Raw genomic sequence first — 19,746 nt, forward strand, 5'->3', positions numbered from 1 at the left:
TTTATATTCTTTTTAGCACTGGGTGTCCATAGTGTCACAGCATACTCCAGTCTTGATCTTATCAGTGTAACTATTTTTTTCACCATTTGATCATCCAAATAGTCAAAAGCCACTTTCATCAACCTTAGTAAGTTGAAGGTTTCTCCAACTATTTTACTGATATGTAAGTCTGGTGAAATGTCTTTGCTGATAATTACTCCTAGGTCCCTTTTCCGAGCTCACTTTTTTTACTTCTTCTTCACCAATTTTATATTTCTTTAATATTCTATACTTACTTTTTCCAAACTCCATTATACTACATATGTTGATGTTAAAGTTCACTTCCCATTTTTTATTCCAACAAGGTGTTGTTTATAGCAACAAGGTGCTATCTGCCAATGAGTGAAGAAAGATGAGCAAAAGAGGTGTGGAAAGTAGAGCTGGATGGAGTGAACTTGAGAGGATGACTGAAAATAAGATGAATGGATGGGGGGAAAAGGGCTTTAAGCAGCAGGGGAATGTCTGTTGAGCAAGGAAGGGGGAGGGCAGGAGATAGGGATGAGTGGAGAATAGTTATGTATGGATATTTTGATGCAGCCCAAAGGGATATTTCCCTATCTTTTCTATTTTCCACATGAAGGCACAAAGAGAAAGAGTTGCGGTAGTAAGTTAAGCAGCCCTACTGTGCATGTACTGTGTCTTGCTGCATTGCCTCTGACCCAGGGAGTGGCAGGAGACAGGGATGACCCTTCATTCATGAGGAGCTGAGATAGAACCAAGGATGGTGGATGGGAATGGAATGAGTAGGAGTGGGTGCATGCCATGACTGGCTACCTCCCTTATACAGATAGACTGTAGTCCTCTTTGCTTCTATTTTCTCAAGCCCAGCTCAGATGTATGAAGAGGAAAGTAGATATCAGATGGAAAATAATATTAACTGGCGTAATGTATATAAATCACTCCACCACTTGCTGTGATGCCAAGTTGTATTTACATTATTATTATGATTTAGTAGTGATTCCACTGTTGAAAAGAGTATTGGATGATGCAAATTTACCAAGGGTGAAAGTGACAAGAGGTTAATAAAATGATACAAAGTTTGTATAATTCTTTATTATTCTAAAAGTGCAGAGTTTCTGTAATAATTTTGTCCATTACTATAACATGGTTGTATTAACAAAAAAATAAATAAAAATAAGTCAAATAAAACTATCCTTGCTTGTGGGGAATGGGAATATTGTTTCTGCAGTGGGTGAATACACAATGTGGTATTATAGAAATGAAGTTAAATATATTTAAAGTTTTCTCTTGTAATACTTCTCTGTAACACTGAAATCCCAATATTATTACATGAAAGCAGCTACCTCAAGGAAAGAAAACAAATCACTTAAGATATCTTAATAAGCTTGCAGTGAACATTTGAAAGTTCCAAAACTTAAATATATTTTTCTCAGTTTTTAAGTACCTTGTCAGTGGTCCAATATGATGGACATCAAAGAGAATTATCTCCCTTTAGACCTTTTTTCAGATGTGAACCCTCATCTCCACCTACAGTGCTCGACAAAAGTTTAGACCAGGTGAATGGGGGGCGAACTAAATTTATGTCTAAAAAAGAATGGCATAGGTGAGGGCAATTTAATTTAGTCACAAGTTTGGGCTGGCTGCATGACATCACTGCATCTCTCCAATTTCCCACTCACCCTGCAAGGATGTGCTCAGTGTCAGCTTGGCTACTGTGGCAAGAGAATTTTGTTTTTGTGTTCTCCTGACTTACGTCATTTTGTGACTATTTTTTATTTATTTATTTATTTATTTTTAGTTTGGGAGTGTTTGTGGCCTTATTATGGGGAAAGCAAGGCAGTTATCATCTGAAACTATTGCCCAGATTATCACTCTCAAGAAGGCCAGTAAGCAAACTGAAGAAATAGCCGACCAACTTAAAATAAATGATTGTGTTCATGTTGTGAGGCATTACATTGCTAGGTGGAAAGAGGGAGTGTGATTCCATACCAACCCAGAAAGAGCGGTCTGGTAGGGCTCGTAAGACCTCTAGGTGTCTCAATAACATTGTTAAGAGAGACCTAGAGAAGAGTCCTCATATTTCAGCCCATATAATTAAGGGAAGTGTCTGTACATACTGTTAGACATGGTGTTCATGAGCTTGGTTACACAAGACACCATCCCATCAAGAAACTGATTCTCACCCGTGTGCAGAAGGCTCATAGGGACTGTGAGATTATGAGATTAAGTTCATTGAGGATTGGCCTGGAAACAGTCCAGATTTAAACCCGATTGATAATTTTTGGCAGGTGTTTAAACACGGGTTACAAGGAAAGGACGTCGGCACTCTCCCCAAGCTGGAGAAGGAAATTAGGGCTTGTTGGGATGCTATACCTACCTAGAAGCTACATGATCTTGCTATGTCCATGCCACGACCTCCTGAAGGATATCAAGAAACACAAAGGATGCCCAACAAAGTATTAAGGGTAGAATTAATATTTTTATCAAACTTATGCTACAACTTGTCTGACACACACCTGACCTAAACTTTTTAATACTTGTTAATATTGAAGTTCACTTCCCATTTCTTGCTCCAGTTCCATACCTTATTCAGGTCTTCCTGCAGTGATTTGCAATCCTTTTCAGTTTTTACCTTCCTCAGTTTGGCATTGTCTGCAAAGAAGTTTATGTAACATTTCACATCATCATCCATGTCATTCACATAAATAGCAAACATTCTTGGAGCCAAAACAGAGCCTTGCAGTACTCCACTGATCATCTCTTTCCAACCTGAATATTTTTCTCTGAGCACTACTCTCATCTTTCTATCAATCAGGAAGTCCTCCATCCATTTCAGTAAGTTCCCTTGTATCCCTCCTATATATTCCAGGTTTTTTAAATGATTTTTGTGTGGTACTTTGTCTAAAGCTTTTTGTAAGTCCAGGAAGGCACAATCAGCCCATCCATTCCTTTCTTGCACTATGTCTATCAATCTTGAGTAGAAACATATTAAGTTTGTGGTACATGATCTTCCTTGTCTGAACCCAAATTGTCTTGGGTTTATTATATTGTCGTCTTCCAGGTGTTTTACCCATCTATTCTTGATGATTTTCTCATAAATTTTGGCTATAGTGCTTGTTAGTGAGACTGGCCTGTAGTTGGTTCCTCCTTGTATCCTTTATATATTGGTACAATGTTAGCATTTTTCCAGTCTTTTGGTATTTTTCCTTCTTTAAGTGAGCAACTTATTATGTCATGTATTTTGTCCGTTAGTTCTTCTTTGCATTCTTTTAGAATCCAATTTGCAATTCCATCCATGCCATATGATTTCCTGACATCAAGGTTTGATAGATGTTCCATTATTTCTTTTTGTGTTATTGTTATCTCACTCATGGGGGGAGATTGCCTTTCATTTCCTTTGTCCCAGTATTGCGCTTTCTCTCTAGTGAAGACAGATTTGAAATGATTAATCATGACTTCGGCCATGTGTGTGTGTGTATTTACCTAGTTGTATCTTACAGGAAAGGGAAGCCAAGTTCATGGTATCTTGTCTTTGTATCTCTCCATATCCAGTTTGTTCTTAAATTCTTGTATTGTTTTTGCACACACTGTTTTTTCATGCAATGTGTTCCATACATCTACCACTCTGTGGGGAAAGCTGGTCTTTTTCAGGTCCCTTCTATAATTGTCCTTTTTAAGCTTCATTCCATGTCCTCTTGTGTTCTTCCTATCCAAATTTAGCAAATCTTCTGTCAAGAACTTCCATGCCCTTCATAATTCTATAGATTGTCAACAAATCACATCTTTCTCTCCTCTGTTCCAGAGTCAGCAACTCCAATTTTATCAGTCTTTCTTCATATGAAAATTTTGAGAGTTCTGGGGCCATCTTCATAGCTGCTCTCTGGATTCTCTCAATCTTCTTTATATTCTTTTTTGTATTGGGTGACCAGTGTTGCTGCATACTCCAATTTAGGCCTTATCATTGTGACTAGTATTTTCCTTACCATTTCTTCATCTAAGTAGGTAAGTTACTTTTATTGCTCTCAGTAAGTTGTAGGTTTCACTGACAATCTTGTTTATATGTTTGTCAGGGGGCATATCTTTTGTGATAATCACTCCCAGGTCTTTTTCAGATCCTTCTTTCTTAACTTCTTTTTCACCAATTTCATATTATCGAGATATCCTTTTTTTTCTTTTCTTTCTTTTTTACTTTTTCCAAACTCCATTATGCTACATTTTTCTGTGTTGAATTTCACTTCCCATTTCTGACTCCATTCCCAAACCCTGTAATGATTCACAGTCTGTTTCAGCACTCACTTTCTTCAATAGTTTTGCATCATCTGCAAAGAAACTCCTATAACATTCCAATCCCTCGTCCGTGTCGTTCATATAAATGGCAAACATTATTGGAGCCAGCACTGATCCTTGTGAGACTCCATTAATTACTTCTTCCCAAATAGAAGTCTTGTCTCTGAGCACTATCCTCATTCTTCTTTCATACAAACAGTCCACCATCCACTTCAGTAGTTTACCTATGGTTTCCATCTTTATTGATAGTTTTTTGTGAAGGACATTAACAAAATCTTTTTGTAGATCTAGGTAAGTGCAATCAGCCCATCCATCCCTTTCTTGTATTATATATGTGTGTGTGTGTGTGTGTGTATATATGTGTATGTATATATGTGTGTATATATGTATATATGTGTATGTATCATACTAACATGTAACAAAAATAAATAAATAAAATAAAAATAATTCTTTCCTTAAAGGGAGAGCAATTCCCCATAAGCTTTGCTTCACGCTCTCCCTTTTCAACAAGCAATTTTGTAAAAATTTTGTATATATGTATAAATTGTATTTTTTTTTTGTTGAATAAAAACATAACTAACTATATGAGGCGTCCGGAGGTAAAGGGGCGACATCGCCAATACTTGATTTTGAGTAAAACGCGTTCCAAGTTGAACTATCGATACTGGACATTTCTCTTGACTTATTACATCCATGTTTATATTATAAACATGGATGTAATAAGTCAAGAGAAATGTCCAGTATCGATAGTTCGACTTTGAACACGTTTTACTCAAAATCAAGTATTGGCGATGTCACCCCTTTACCTCCGGACGCCTCATATCTAGTAGCCTCGAGTAAAAGCAGATCAAATTTGTGGTGCATGATCTTCCTTGTCTGAATCCAAATTGTCTCGGATTTAGTATATCATTCTCCTCCAGATGTTTTATCCATCTATCTTTTATAACTTTTTTGTAGATTTTTCCTACTGTGCTTGTAAGGGAAACTGGTCTGTAATTTGTTGGGTCTTCCTTATTTCCTCCTTTATAGATTGGTACAATATCAACATTTTTCCTTCTTTGAGTGAGCAACATACTATGTTGTATATTATGTCTAGTTCTTCTTTACATTCTTTTAATATCCAATTTCCTTTTTCATCCAGGCCGTGTGATTTTCTGACATCAAGGGTCATTATTTGATCCATTATTTCTCTCCATGTTATTACTTCCGGGGGGGGGGGGGTTACTTCTTTCCCTTCTACCAATGGTTTTACTTTTTCTCTAGTGAAAACTGACTTAAAATGTTTGTTCATAACTTCTGCCATTTCAGTATCTTCTATGTATTCAGTATTCCCTTGGTGTAGTTTCACTATTTCTTGGTTGTTTTTCAGTTTCCCATTTACATATCTATAGTTTTGGCTGATCTTTACATTTATCTATTATGTCTTTTTCATATTTATGTTTTTCTTCCCTATGTATTTTTACAAATTCATTTCTTTGGTTAACATATGCCACTCTCTAGGTTTCCTGTCTCTTCTCCATCTCTTCCAAGCTCTGTCTCTTCTATCTTTCACTTCACTGCACCTTCTATTAAACCAGCATTTTATGTACACTCTTGTTTTTGCTTTGGTACATATTTTTCCACTCCTTCTTTATAAATCTTCATCAGAATCATCCATTTTTCTTCCACTTATGTTCCATTTTTGTAGAATTTTTCCAAGTTCACTTCAAGAAAAAATTCTAAAGTTTTTCAAAGTCTGCTTTGATATCAGTCTTCCCTTTCTGTGTTCCCCATTTCTCTTTATATTTCCTCTTCTAATTCTAACTCAAGTAGTATATGGTCACTCTTCACAATTGGTGTCTTGTATTCAATTTTGTCTACTATTTCGGGTTCTGACGTACATATTAGACCTAGTCTTGATTCTTCATTATTTCTAAATCTAGTGCTCTCCTTTACCCATTGTGTCATTGTATGTTCCATGGTCATGGCAAGTAATACATTCCCCCACTAATCTTCTCCTTTTGCTGTCTTCTCTTCCCAACATATTTCTTTGCAGTTAAAGTCACCCATGAGTACTGCGTTACTTCCATCCATTAGTATCTTGTTTAATGAAGATTTAGTATCATTTAACCTTTTGAAGTGATCTTTCTCTGCCCAAGCCCCTAATTTTGGGGGCACATAAATTACTGCAAATTTTGTTTTTCATGTCATTATCTTCAACTTTTATTGTGGTCATCTCTACCCTGTTTGTCCCATATGTAACTTTTGTCACATTTAAGTTTTTCTTAACCAGGAACATGACTCCTCCATCCTGTTTCTCTTCCCTATTTTCAAGCGAGAGGTGAATGCAAGGGTAGTGGGTCGGGGATTGGAGATGGTTAAAGAAAATGGAGAAAAGTGGGAGATAAGCCAGCTGTTGTTTGCAGACAACACTGCTCTTGTAACAGGATGAGAGGAGTGATTGAGGAAGTTAGTGACAGAGTTGGGAAGGTGTGTGAAAGAAGGAAGTTGAAGATAAATGTGGATAAAAGTAAGGTGATAAGATGTACAAGGGGAGAGAGTGGCAGCAGGCTGGAAGTGAGCATTAAGGGAGAGAGACTGGAGGAAGTGGATAGTTTTAGATACTTGGGTGCGAATGTGGCAGGAAAGGGAGAAGTGGGGGTGGTGTATACCGGTGTGTGTATATATATATATATATGTTCACATACATACAAAGGAAGAAAGAAAACTTTGCAGAAGCAAAAGAAATAAGAGGAATAAACTCAGGAAAACAACATATTTTTGGAAAATATTAGACCAGAAGATGAGAAAGTGATGCCTGATAAATGATTCTGAGAAGAAGGGAGAAACAATTAATTAAGATTATCAGAAGGGAGGAGGCAGAGTATGGTGGGTAGTAGGGAGTGGTTGAGTGTGAATGATATTTTGATGCAGCCTAAAGGAATTTCTTCCCATCTTCTATATTTTTCACATGAAGGGATGGAGAGGGGAGGGTCGCTGATATGAAGCAGCCTTGCTGTGGATCTGCTGTGTCTTGCAACACTGCCACTGATCCAGGCAATGAGCGGGTGACAGGGATGACCCTTCATCCAAAAGGAGCTAAGATGAGTGGGAAACAAGGGTGGAGAATGGGAGTGGATGCATGACTTTCTTTTGGCTACCTCCCTTATAAGAGGGTAGAAGCCCTTGGTATATAGATAGAAGTGGTGTACACCATAGATGGATTGACTTCAGCAAAATCGGAGATAAATAATTATATAAAGAAAATAACAAAAATAACAACCATATGCCAAGAGATGGTTGAACTGTTGGGGCAGGTAATAGTCACTGTTGTGAATCAGATAGAAGTGTTTGACTTGAATCCATAATTAAGATGATGCAAGACTCAAATGCTTCTGATTGCACCATTAGTGAATAAACCTGGCAAATGTCTTGTTGAGGCTAACCTGAAATGGAAATATCAGCATTCAAGTAGTTGGAAAATACAATATATGGTTGAGAGACAGTAGAAGAAAGGTAAATAAAATAAAGGTGCATGAGTTGGAAATGTAGGGCCAAAGGAATAACTATGAGAATTGTAACAGATGAAAAAGGAAAGGGAAACTGCAATGGCATACAGTACTTCCTATCAAAGACAAGGGCATGGAATGGTATTGAGTATAGAGAATTAAATCCAAGACATGGCTGGATAACTAAAATTAGTTACATAAAAATGTGATATCACTAGTTAAGTGAAGATTAAATCCATTTAACTTGGCATCACTGAAATAAAAGAAGAGAAAGAAGTGACTTGGTAATACTGTTCAGGTTGTCAATGGGAAGTAGAAAAAGAAAAAGAAATTCTAGAGGTTGCCAAGAAACATTTTTTCATACAGATACCAACACTGGAATAGCTTCAAAATTGACATGGCCCAAGTTAAAACCATAACAAATACAAAACTATGTATGTTAGAGAAAATGGGACAGTACCTCACGAGTTTAGGTTCCTTCCTGTATATCACAATGAAGTAAATACAATTAAGTGAATACACACATTCAGACAAAGGTCTAGTACAAATAACCCATAGGAGAGATTAAAAGTATGAGATCTACCATCAATAAAAGGATGAAAGAGGAGGTGACCTGATTGCAATGTTGTTGTTGTTGTTGTTGTTCCCTAGACTGTCTGGCCTAGCAGTCCCTTCAAGTCATTGCAGGGGGTGGATAACAGTGACAAAGACCTCTTGGTTAGGATGGAAACAGACTTAAAAACATCACAAGTCTGAAGGATGTGAAAAAACACTTTTCCATGCCGATGTATGAACTCCTGGAACAGCTTAGATGATAAAGTCCAAGCTAACATAAGCAAATTCAAAAGTAGGTATAACAGTTGGAGAAAGAGACACAGCTGCACGAGTGTAGCTTCTCCCCTGTATATCACAATCTGGTAAATACATACAAGGTATTTAGTTACAATATATACGTGTCTGATTTTGGGTGCTGTGTATTTCAACTAACAGGTGATGACAGTATGAGAATTTAAGTTAAATATAGTAAAATCATCCTTAGTAGGTGGTTCCTAGTACTCAATCAGCTGAAGAAAACTGAACCAGCTGTACAAGACTAAATATTGCACAATCTTGATTTGGTGTATTTAGCTTACCTTTGCAACATTACAATGCTAAAGCTATCAGTATAGGACCATGACTGTAGCATCCTCATTTTGTCTAGACAGCTCACATGTACAGTTTGAGACATGACATGCACTCACCAACTTTCTTTATCCTCAATAACTCACTTGTACAAAAGGACCAAAACTATCAGTGCAAAACTAAACACAATAGCACAATCTTTGTTCAGTCTGAATGGCTCGGCTGAATACTGTATGGCCTTAGCTACCAGTATCACACTAAATATTATAATACAATACAATCATTACAATAGACTGTCAAGTATGACAAAACAAGTGTCATGATATAAACAGATATCCAACATGGTTAAATACTGTGCTACCTTACTATTTCCACAAGCCTTCAACCATCCCAATCCACTACCAAAATTATTGCACATACACAATTTTCCATAATTATGATGGACAATGTATCAGCACCTGAATTCACAAACCTCTAGTTCTTCAACTCTTGTTTGAATATCTCTTATAACTCACACAGACTTATCTTTTCCCTGTCTGCAGTTATCTCACACAAGTTGTCCAGTGTGTCTCTTACTGTGCTTCTGGAGATGTGACTGTCTGAAGAAGGCTGCCCCACAGTGGCTACACTTGTGTGGGCGGTCTGCCTGATGTCTCCGCTCATGAGATTCAAGGGCAACTTTTTCCATAAAGGTGATCCCACACTTTCTGCACTTGAATGGGCGTTCCATTGTGTGTTTTAGACGATGGGTCTTGCGATGACCCTCCGTCTTGAATCCTGCCCCACATAAATCACACTTGAAAGTCTTTTCTGCAATCTTTTTTTTCCGCACCATTCCATTGGCTTGCTGAGCCAACAGATAAAAGGGATTATTATCACCTACATTATGTTTTGTCTGCATGTGTGTCCGCAAGTGTGCACCATCTCCAAATGAAGCATCACAGATATCACATCTGTAGGCACTCTCAAGCTTCTTTACTTTTACAACTGAGTGGGCAGTGTTAGCATCGTACGGAGTCAGGGTATGGTAGACCATGGGACTATTTAGCACAGCTGAGGAGACAGCGAGAGGAACTGTAGAAGGATTAGTCAGAGTGGAAGGCATGGGTTGGGATGGTGACAAAGGTACAAGATTGGGGACAGTTGACTGAATAGTTTGTTGAATAGATAATGGCATAGACTGATATATAGTTGATGGATTAGTTTGATGAATGGATGATGAAATAGTTTGGTGAGTGGTTGATGGGATGGTATGATGCAAAGTTGATGGGACTGTCTGATGTATTGCTGATGGTAAAGTGTGTTGAACAGTTGAAGAGATAGCTGGCATTGTGGGACAAATAGTATGAGGAACAGAAACTGCTGTGTTTGATGGGTTGTTCACCCCTGTAGCTGGCTGAGGTAGAACCACTGTTATATCTGGTGTGGCTTCATCCTGCACCATATACTCCCTAGACACATGAGCAGAACTTCCTTCCTGGAGCTGTTGCACTGGCTGCTGCTCCTGGAGTTGGTTATTTGAGTGTCTCCTCTGATGCCACACCAGAACACTGTTATGTGAAAACTGAGCATCACATTCCCCACATTTGAATGGTAATTCCCCTGCATGACTACGGCGATGCCACTCTAATGTGCTGTTATACGAGAATTTAGTTCCACATTCGTCACATTTGTAGGGCTTGCGTCTTGAGTGAAGACGTAGGTGGTTCTGCAGCTCAAGGCTGTTGGGGAACACAGCCTCACAAAACTCACATTTTGTGTCTTCATCCCAAAACATTCTGAATATCTTCTTGAGCACAGCAACAGCTACAGGCTACATGTATTAGAAAAAAAATAAATTATTAGAAACTGGGTTCCAGAATACTTAACTTTTTATGTAAGTTACTCTTTATCAACTCTGATCAAAGACCCCTTCTCCTACATAAATGGTAATGTTACTGTTCCAAAGTAAAAAGTGGCTGCAAACATAAATTCAATCATTTGTCTTCATCCACTTATAAGCACTGAATTACATATTTAGGGGCAGTACTACTTGGATGATTTTTTTTTTTTTTTTTTTTTACTATAACAAAATTTCTTATGATACTGAATCACATAATTTCTATTGAAGTACATGAGTTCATAATTCAGTATGGCTTAGTGGTAACAAAATTATTTCTAGGGAAAAAATCAAATATCAAACACATTTGAGTATTTTAGCCATAAATAATTACCTGACTCCTACCCTTGGCAGCATCTTATCATGCTACACTAATGTACTAACCCATTTCCTACAAGAACACCCTCTAGAACAGGGTTTTTTAACCTGGGGTTCATGGATTGATTGCAAAGATATGTATACAATATATTACAAGACTATCAACTCTAAATATATGTACAGTAAAGTACATTCATTGTATGCAAAATGTTGTTTATGTGCTCATATGTACTTTTCTTGGGGAGGAGGTCTTTGGCTTTCATCAGATTTTTTAATGGATCCCCAACTCCAAAAAAGGTTTAGAACCACTGCTCCAGCTCTGTATAACTTGGAATCTCAATTAATCAAGACCTAGTTCTGTAAATGTAGATGTATACAAGTAATGTGATGCCAAATAACCCCCAATAAAAAAATAAATAAATAAATAAAGTAATGTGAAGCATTATGTGTGGCAGGTTCAGCTGGTGTATGCCCAGCATGTTTCTTATAAATTGCATGGATGGCTTGCAATTTCTTCCTTGCAATACCAGTACTGATAGTCATGTAAAAAGGGAAGCCGAGTGCATGAGTCTTCCCCTTCTAGTACATAGCCTCTCTATTGCCAAGACCTCTGCAGCACCTCCTCATGGCTACACATGAAAACTGGGTGCCTTGCAGCCCCAGACTAAATCTGGAGAGGATCTTGAAGAAGGAAAACTCATTTCAAACCATCTGCTGCCTTGCAGTCACCCTTCATAGGGAAAGGCTTCACAAGTCAACCCCATGGGAAAATCCAGACTTGAGGTCCCATAGGCAGTTCACTGTTGCTTTCATAATCGTTCTAGCAACTCATGTGACAAAACTGGTGCCAAGTTGCATGGACCTCTACCCTTCCCTTGGACAACATCAGCATAGTGGAGAGGAAGAACATGCTGTGTGGGCAACAGCTTGTTCTTCGTAGATCTGCCCAGGCTAGTGCACCCCCCTCCTTTATTTCCTTACTTTCAAACCCCTTCCAACTCATTCCATATAAAGCACTTATCTATGGTCAACCATGAATGAAGGATGCTGATGATAATGATAAGTTCTGTCCCAACTCTGCCCCTTTAGCTAAATAAAATCAGAGCAAAAAAGGTTAGGGAAGAACTCACTACATTACATTTTACTGCATTTTAATAAACTGTGCCTTAACAATCTACACTACAGAAAATAAAAATACCACTCCATCAATCAATGGAAGCATTTCTCAACAGTTCAAAGCTGCATCCAGTCTTCTCAAATCACAAGGTTCATCCCTAGCAAGTATTTTATGTTATTTAGTTACATAGTATCAGAAACAGCCCAGTTTTTGCTATGAAATTTACAATCAAACTACAATTAATCTAATTAATGACTATAGGAAGCAAGTAAAACAATTCAATCAATCCACTGCCTCAGGTCTCTGTTCCAAGTTACCCACAACTCCCAGATAAATGAACACAGCCACTGGGCTGGCCCATGAGTCACTCAAAATATATATATTGTTATTGGCTAGGTGTGGTTTGAATGAGGTAGTATAAGTTGATGTATTTAGTGTCTTCAGTAACATGGTTGCATTTGGTACAGTAGCCATACTTGTGAGATTCATGTTTTTCTTGGGAGGACTTTTTCTGTGGAGTTAATATCAGGAGGGGTTTGATGAAGAAAGGTGTTTGGTGGTTGGTTTTAGAGAGCTTAGTTTGTGATCCGAGTCCGAATGTATTTTTGCATGTGTTGTGTGGTGCAAATGGAAGCTTAATGTTTAAATAGTATATATGCTGCTGGTATAGTTTTTAGTTGGGTTTAGTTGATTATATTTGTGTAATGTAATGACATGGGCAAGATTGAGAATTCTTGCATAGAAATGAGTGTCAGTCATTCTCATTAGATGTTCTATGGGTAGGATTCTGATTTTTGAGTGAAAATGTTTGGTTGTTCTTTTTTTTTGTGCATACTGTTATTATTCTCAATGCTTTATTTTGCATACTTTGTAAGGTGTTTATGTTTGCTTTCCTAATTGTAAGGAATCATGCTGTGAAAGCATTGTCAAGTTTAGTTCTTAATATCTGTTTATTGATTGTGGTTACACTTTCCTTCTGCTGTTAGTACCCATGCTTGCAGCTGATTTAGTATGTTAACTTTCATGTTGATTTTCACTGCCAGATCTTTGAGTGGGCTGAAGGTCACATGATTATCAAATGCAAGGCCCAGGATTCTTTTGTTTCTTCTCCAATGGAAGAGTCTAGCAATTCAGTTTTACCACTGAATATTCCTTTGATTCATGATTGTCTGAAGTGAGTATTGTTCTATCTATATACCAATATACTTCTTCACCTTTATAAGGGAAGTAACCAACCAAGGCATGGGCCCATCCGCACCCATCAATCACTGCTTTCCCTTTTATCTTAACATCTTGTGGAAGAAGGATCAGCCCTGTATTTGTCCACTGACCAGGTCAGAAGTGATACAGCAAGACACAATACATCCACAGCAGGGCCAGCCTTTTCATCAACATGGCTACCCTCCTTCTCATCCACTCATGCAAAAATAAAGAAGAGGGTGACTGATGATTTTTGAGAGGAGGCCTCCATTCCACTATTTCTAAATCATTGTTCTAGGTTGTCAAAGTAAGTTTGGGTGCATTTAACAACCATTTTGTGGTTGCAGTGCTGGGTTACTATCATCAGGTTGTCTGCACAGATGAGTGTTTTGGTGCTATATACTGAATCTTATGTTGGCAGATCATTTGTGAAAAGGTTGAATAATGTAATACTGCCTCATGTGGTACTTCATTGCACAGTCTTTTACCTCCTGAAACTATGGATACTTTGAGTTACTCTGCACTGTCTCCTATGAAGTTTGTTAGCCAAACAAATAAAATTGTCTACGGGAATGAAAAGTCATACAAGAAATAAATATCTAAGGATGAACAATCAATCAATCAATTGCTGCTTTGATTTTCACTGAGTGGAAAACCTGCAGCTTCACAAAGGCTGGCAACAGTCCTCAGAACCTCCCACAGATCTCTAGGAAGTAACTTTGGACTGTTTTTATGTCACTGGCTCAAAGTGGTATGGAGAGGAGAACTGTTGTTAGTTGTCAGCTCTCCATGTGTGGAAAAAGTGTAAGAAATCCATTTGAAGTTGATAAGAGAGATCTTGAGGCCTGTCCAGAAACATAGTGTCAACCCCTCAGGGCTGCACCTCCTGATGGGAAGAGTTGATAGGTTTTGAAAATGGGCAGCTTCACTGTTCATCTCGCAGGACCACCATATGTATGAACACAGATGATTACACAAGGGAGTTATTGTGCCCATGCCACTGTATGAAACAGAAACATGTAATATGTAGTGATTTTTAAAACTCAAACTGCATTAAATTCAACTGGCTCAACTGGAGACTTATTCTGTTCATTGATAATAGTGGTAAAATTGTTTCTACCTTCTTTTATATTAAATCTATGTCCTGAGAACCTGAGATCATTATTTCTTGTCTGGTTAGTATATATATATATTTTTTTTTTCAATTTTGATGTTATCAAGTCCCTTTAAGATATTACAGGCTTGTGTTAAATCCTCATGAATCTTCACTTCCTTAGATAGAACTGATTAAAGTATTTTAAGTGTTGTTTTTTTTATATGCTTTGTTTCTTAGGCTTAGTGTAATAGTATACCCAACACAACCTCATGGCTGCCCCTGTTGTAGATGTGTTTATTTTATATTGTCACATTCTTGTTGCATTATGAACCGGATAGTGGGCTGGAGACAGGGATGTCCTTTTATCCATGAGGAGCTATGATAAAAGGAAACAAATGGGTAACAGATGGGAATGGGATGGGTGCATGCCTTGGTTGGCTACCTCATTTGTTTGGGGGGAAGAAGCCTCTTGGTTAAGATAGATGGTTAGGTAGACCTTTCCAACCTGACTCAGATGACAGACAACAAAATAACTCCTATCATTCTCTCATTTATTCAAAAGAGAAACTTTGCAAATTATGCACCCTGTATAGGGTCACAACTGCGTAAGCTATATGCAGTCATTATTTCAGGGGCTTTGTAACATCCCTACAGACCCGTTCTACCGTCACTCCAGTCTGCAATCTTCCTTATAACTCACCTTTACCACCTGTACATCTCTCATGGTGCAATATTGTCTGAGACAGTGATCACTGATGTAATACTGCAGGTAATGTAATACTAATATGGGTAAATTGGGTAACTTCTACATTTACGATGTTGAAATAATTTTACTCACATACTCCAATACCTGAAACATTCTTCTTTACAGTAATACCCATATCAGTAACTTTCAAATACTATTCATTCACCACTACCCTGACCAACCTAACCTTGTAGTAGGTCAATTCCATTTTCTCCTCACCCCCCCCCCCCCCCCCGAGTACTTCCCCTGGTGGCAGGGGTTCTTCCCTAAATCAATTAATATTATTAGGTTTTATATTATAAAACACTTTTCTATACTGACCAAATAAAGGAAATAATCATTTTGATAATTTTTCATTTGTCTACTTCACTCCATGATGACATACTCATGTATATAATAGTTGACAAAACATACCACTAAATTATTATTTTAACATACTTATTTTACTTTCCTCTGAAGCACAATACTTTTCTTATGGAATTATTGTTTTACAAACAAATATGTCCTTGATGTGTCTTTTTCTGCTTTACAAATTTAAGTGTTATATTCTAGGAGAAATATTAGTATTTTTCCAGCAATAACCAGTCAATCTATCTTTACAGACAATATCACATCTAAGAGATGCAGTCATTGAGGTAGTACATGAGATTTATGGAAGGTGATCAGAAGGGAAATATGTTAATAAAAATCATTCCTTTAGTTTTTTGAGTGTAAAGAGAGAGAGCATCCATTCACATAAGAATGATGGTGAACGGACAGTCACAATGCCCCAATTGACAAAACCCCAATCAGTAGGTTAGGTTAGGTTACGTCCTCCCCCCTCAATTTTCTTATTGGGGTTCTATCTGCTATGCACATTGGGTTTTTGTCCATTGGGGTTTTGTTGTGTGTTCATGAGTGATCTATGTCTTAGGTCTGGAAGGATGTCACTGAAGTCCATATTTTGCCAGCGTAAAATACCCTATACTAGGATTCATGGATAATTATGCCATCATATTTCTTCATAAACATTACAAAGACCAAAATGTGCAACATTACAAGCTCTTTTGTATAATAACGTAGCTGTATCAGCTCCTATCATACTGGCGATGTTTGTAACAAATTATTTTAGAACACAGTCCCTTGTTTTAGTTTGGCGCGACGGTCATAGCCTTTGTGATAATTGTTTATTATTATTGCACGCACATCCGTATGTTACTTTACATGTGAATGTAAATAAATTCTACATTGTCAAATATTAGAAGCGTTTCCCTTATCAGCTAGGAACCACACACATAGACTCGCCTAGTCGATTCACCGTACCCAACATGTACACAATGTCTTTATGTAAACAATAAACGACGTTGTATGCAAAATGTGTATTTTTAATGTTGATATACTATCATTATTCTGGAATTATAGTTATTGTTCAATTTATAGAAAAGTTGTTGGCTGTCGTTTTTTATAACGGAAAAAAGACTTATGCTGCAACTTAGTTATTATGTACTGTCATGTAAGAGATAAAATAACATTTTATGCAATTATCAATATTGTCATTTAGCCAATTTATTATGAAAACATCGATTTATCAATGTCAAGATTCAAAATGTGTAAGTCACAAATGTCTCGAGCAAGTGTCCTTGTTTACACAACTCGAGTACAAGACTACAAGATCTAACTTTGAGAAGTGGTCTGCCTTGGACAATAGTTTTCGGAGACTACTAAGATCTATCATCAACTTTGTTGACTGAGCGGAAAGATAAGGTAAAACGAACATATTCACACATCTTCCATCCACTATTTGCATGCTCAAATAAAATTCCGTTTTACTACTAGTTTGTGCGCACATACAAACATTATCAATTATGTCGTGATCACAAACAATTAAACCACACAAAGCTCGCCTCTTCAGTTTACTGTAGATAACATAATAAAATTAATTTCTTTATGTAAACAAAACACACTCGTTGGCTATAGTTGTATTTTTATATGTAAGTGATACTGTCTGCCAGAGGACAGAGGTTATTTTACAAATCAGTGTTGGTGTGGTCGTGGCTTTATTGAAAAAATATACATGCCATAATTTATTCGTAATGCAGTGATGTATTGTATCTGAGAATATAAACGAGTTTACGTAAGCATTAACATTGTTACCTATGAGGATATAAATTTGTGTAAGTTTTATCGAAACATAAATTGCGTCTCAAAAGCAATGGAACAATCATGTCCTTACACAACCCAAATAATTATAGAGGAGATTGGACATTGGCCTTTGTCATTTGTTGCAACGTCAATTTGGTTGGTCATATGTACGAAAAAGGGAAGAGGCACTAACACGTGATAGATGAAAAATTAATGTATATGTGTGGTTAATTAACGCTTATGAACAATCCTGCCACGCGGATACCACAATGCTCAGTACTGGAACCAATGATGTTCCTTTTGCAAATTAATAAAATAGAATTAATGGATTAGCTACGCGAATTTATTCCTTGGTGTTGCCAAAATCATGAAGTGACATGTGAGAATTGAATTGTTTCAAGACCTAATAATTAAATATAAACGGGACAAAATAGGTACCGACAGGTAATTATAAAATTATATATGAAATAATACCAAACGCAAAAAAGGAAATCTATTTAGAAATTACAGTGGGAGATGATCTGTCGCCGGAGATATGTAAATAGAATGATGGGTTATATACAATTTGCGTACGAACATAAGGCATTTCATTAAACGGTTGATGTGATAATAACCGGATCCACCCACATTTTAAAATGTAGTCCATAATATATTCGAAATGGTTGGTGGCCTTGTGGCTTTGAGGGCCCTGAAGAATTGTAGGATACTTTCAAACGTGAAACTGACAGCTGCTAAGGAGTAAGTGTGGTGAGATCTAGGAATATAGAGAGGAACCGTGTTACCAGAGTGGCTGGGATGTGGACCAATACTGAATTCTGAAACGATGGACCAGAGTTCCCATGAGGAGTAGAGGTGCGTTTTGGAAATCGTCGGAGATGATGAGGACCATTTCAATGAGAATGATCTCAGACCTGTTTACCAAACCCTGGAAAACTCACCTCTAAATAATGTGATTTAAGTAAGCAGTGGCCGAACAACTCGTGTCAGTCAGGGGAGTGGTATAGCACAAGGTCTAAATATACTCTTAGATCTTGGTATAGCCTACAGCTCGCCATCAAGTGCGTGGAGTTGTACATGGCTGACACTCCAAGCGACTGGCCGATACATATCCACCGATAAATGAAACTCCGTCCTCTGTGGCTAAGGTTCGAGAGGTTGGGAATTGACGGGTGGAAAGGCGTCCGGCATCTGTAACGTCAGATGAAAACCGGAATTGAAGTCATGATTCATGGGTTGCATGTGATGCTGTCTGCCGTTTGACAGTCCGGTTCTAGAGTTACTCAATCAGAGTACATGGCGTTGTCGATATGTATATGCAAAGCCAAGATCCGCATCTACAAGTCGGTTGTGTCACATACTTTGCTGAAAAGCTGAGACATGGTCACTATTGGTATCAAATCTCTTCGGAGAATCATAGATGACTTTGTAATAAGCCAGTGACTGTCACATGAAACTTAGTGCCTCTCGCAAGTGTAATTCATGATCAACTCTGGCTGCATGGACACGGGGCACGCTCCACTGATGGAGTTCCCACTTACAACTCAAGAGTTACTTCCGGCAAGTCAGTTGATCCTGCCTATAATATGTCATTTTTTGTGAGGACCACAGTGGAAATAAGTCTTTTGACTTTCTGTGTCATCCTCAGATATACAGTTGTATTTATAATGTATAATATGAGTCTTACATGTATTGTATTTTATTGTATATATGATTGAATCCGAATCAAATCAAATCAAATCACACAGTGTTTGGAATGGAAAGTGCGACTCCAGGGGGTGTTCGCTTGATCGGCGTGTGAAGGAAGCGATGCGTCTCCTGACGTATACTCCCCATTGATGATGACGATAATTACGAAATATGGCGGTTGAGTAAAAGCTTAATGAAATCGTCCGACGGTCTTATAATAAAAGGGAAAGTACCACCTGGCACGTAAGGGGACCAATGCAGTTGTTCTATATTGTTCAATAGAATTGCCTGCCGGGAAAAACAGAATATATCGAAAACAGAACTAACCTCTACCACGTAACTCCTGCAAACTTCTCCATGTTGTCTCCTCATCTGTGTAGTCTTCCTCCCTGCTTGCTAATTCACAGTGTCCAGTCAGCAACACACTTGCTCTATCTGCCTTTTCCTCTCTTTCCATTATGGCCTGCCATTTACAAAGGCGGAGCATGCCGACAGGAGACCTTTTGATCCATATCTAGGTCGGATGCGAAAAAAAAAATCATATTAATAATAAAACAATAAATAAAAAATATAATAATGTAAATAACAAATGAAATACACAAATAAATGCATAGGTATAGTTGAATAATAAACAAACAGGTAAATAGTAAATAATGATAAATTGACATATAACTAATAATAAATGAA

The 19,746-nt window shown here is 37.6% G+C and overlaps 1 protein-coding gene across 1 annotated transcript; it reads right to left on the reverse strand.

Annotated features, from left to right (window-relative positions):
- Positions 1-5,054: 5,054 nt before the first annotated feature.
- On the reverse strand, positions 5,055-16,961 carry LOC143035323 (uncharacterized). The gene is made up of 2 exons (XM_076202264.1): positions 16,911-16,961; positions 5,055-10,710 (listed from the first exon to the last, which is right to left on the reverse strand). Exon 2 carries the CDS (start codon positions 10,672-10,674, stop codon positions 9,445-9,447), a length of 1,230 nt encoding a protein of 409 aa, XP_076058379.1. The 5' UTR covers positions 10,675-10,710; positions 16,911-16,961; the 3' UTR covers positions 5,055-9,444.
- Between the last annotated feature and the right edge of the window lie 2,785 nt (positions 16,962-19,746).

This window comes from Oratosquilla oratoria, chromosome 18 (genome assembly GCF_046742065.1).
Source record: "Oratosquilla oratoria isolate Oo_2021 chromosome 18, ASM4674206v1, whole genome shotgun sequence".
NCBI classification, from domain to species: Eukaryota; Metazoa; Arthropoda; class Malacostraca; order Stomatopoda; family Squillidae; genus Oratosquilla; species Oratosquilla oratoria.

What these genes read in the sequence shown, in the direction of transcription:
- LOC143035323 (XM_076202264.1), bottom strand. Translation starts at nt 10,674, where the DNA reads ATGTTTTGGGATGAAGACACAAAATGTGAGTTTTGTGAGGCTGTGTTC.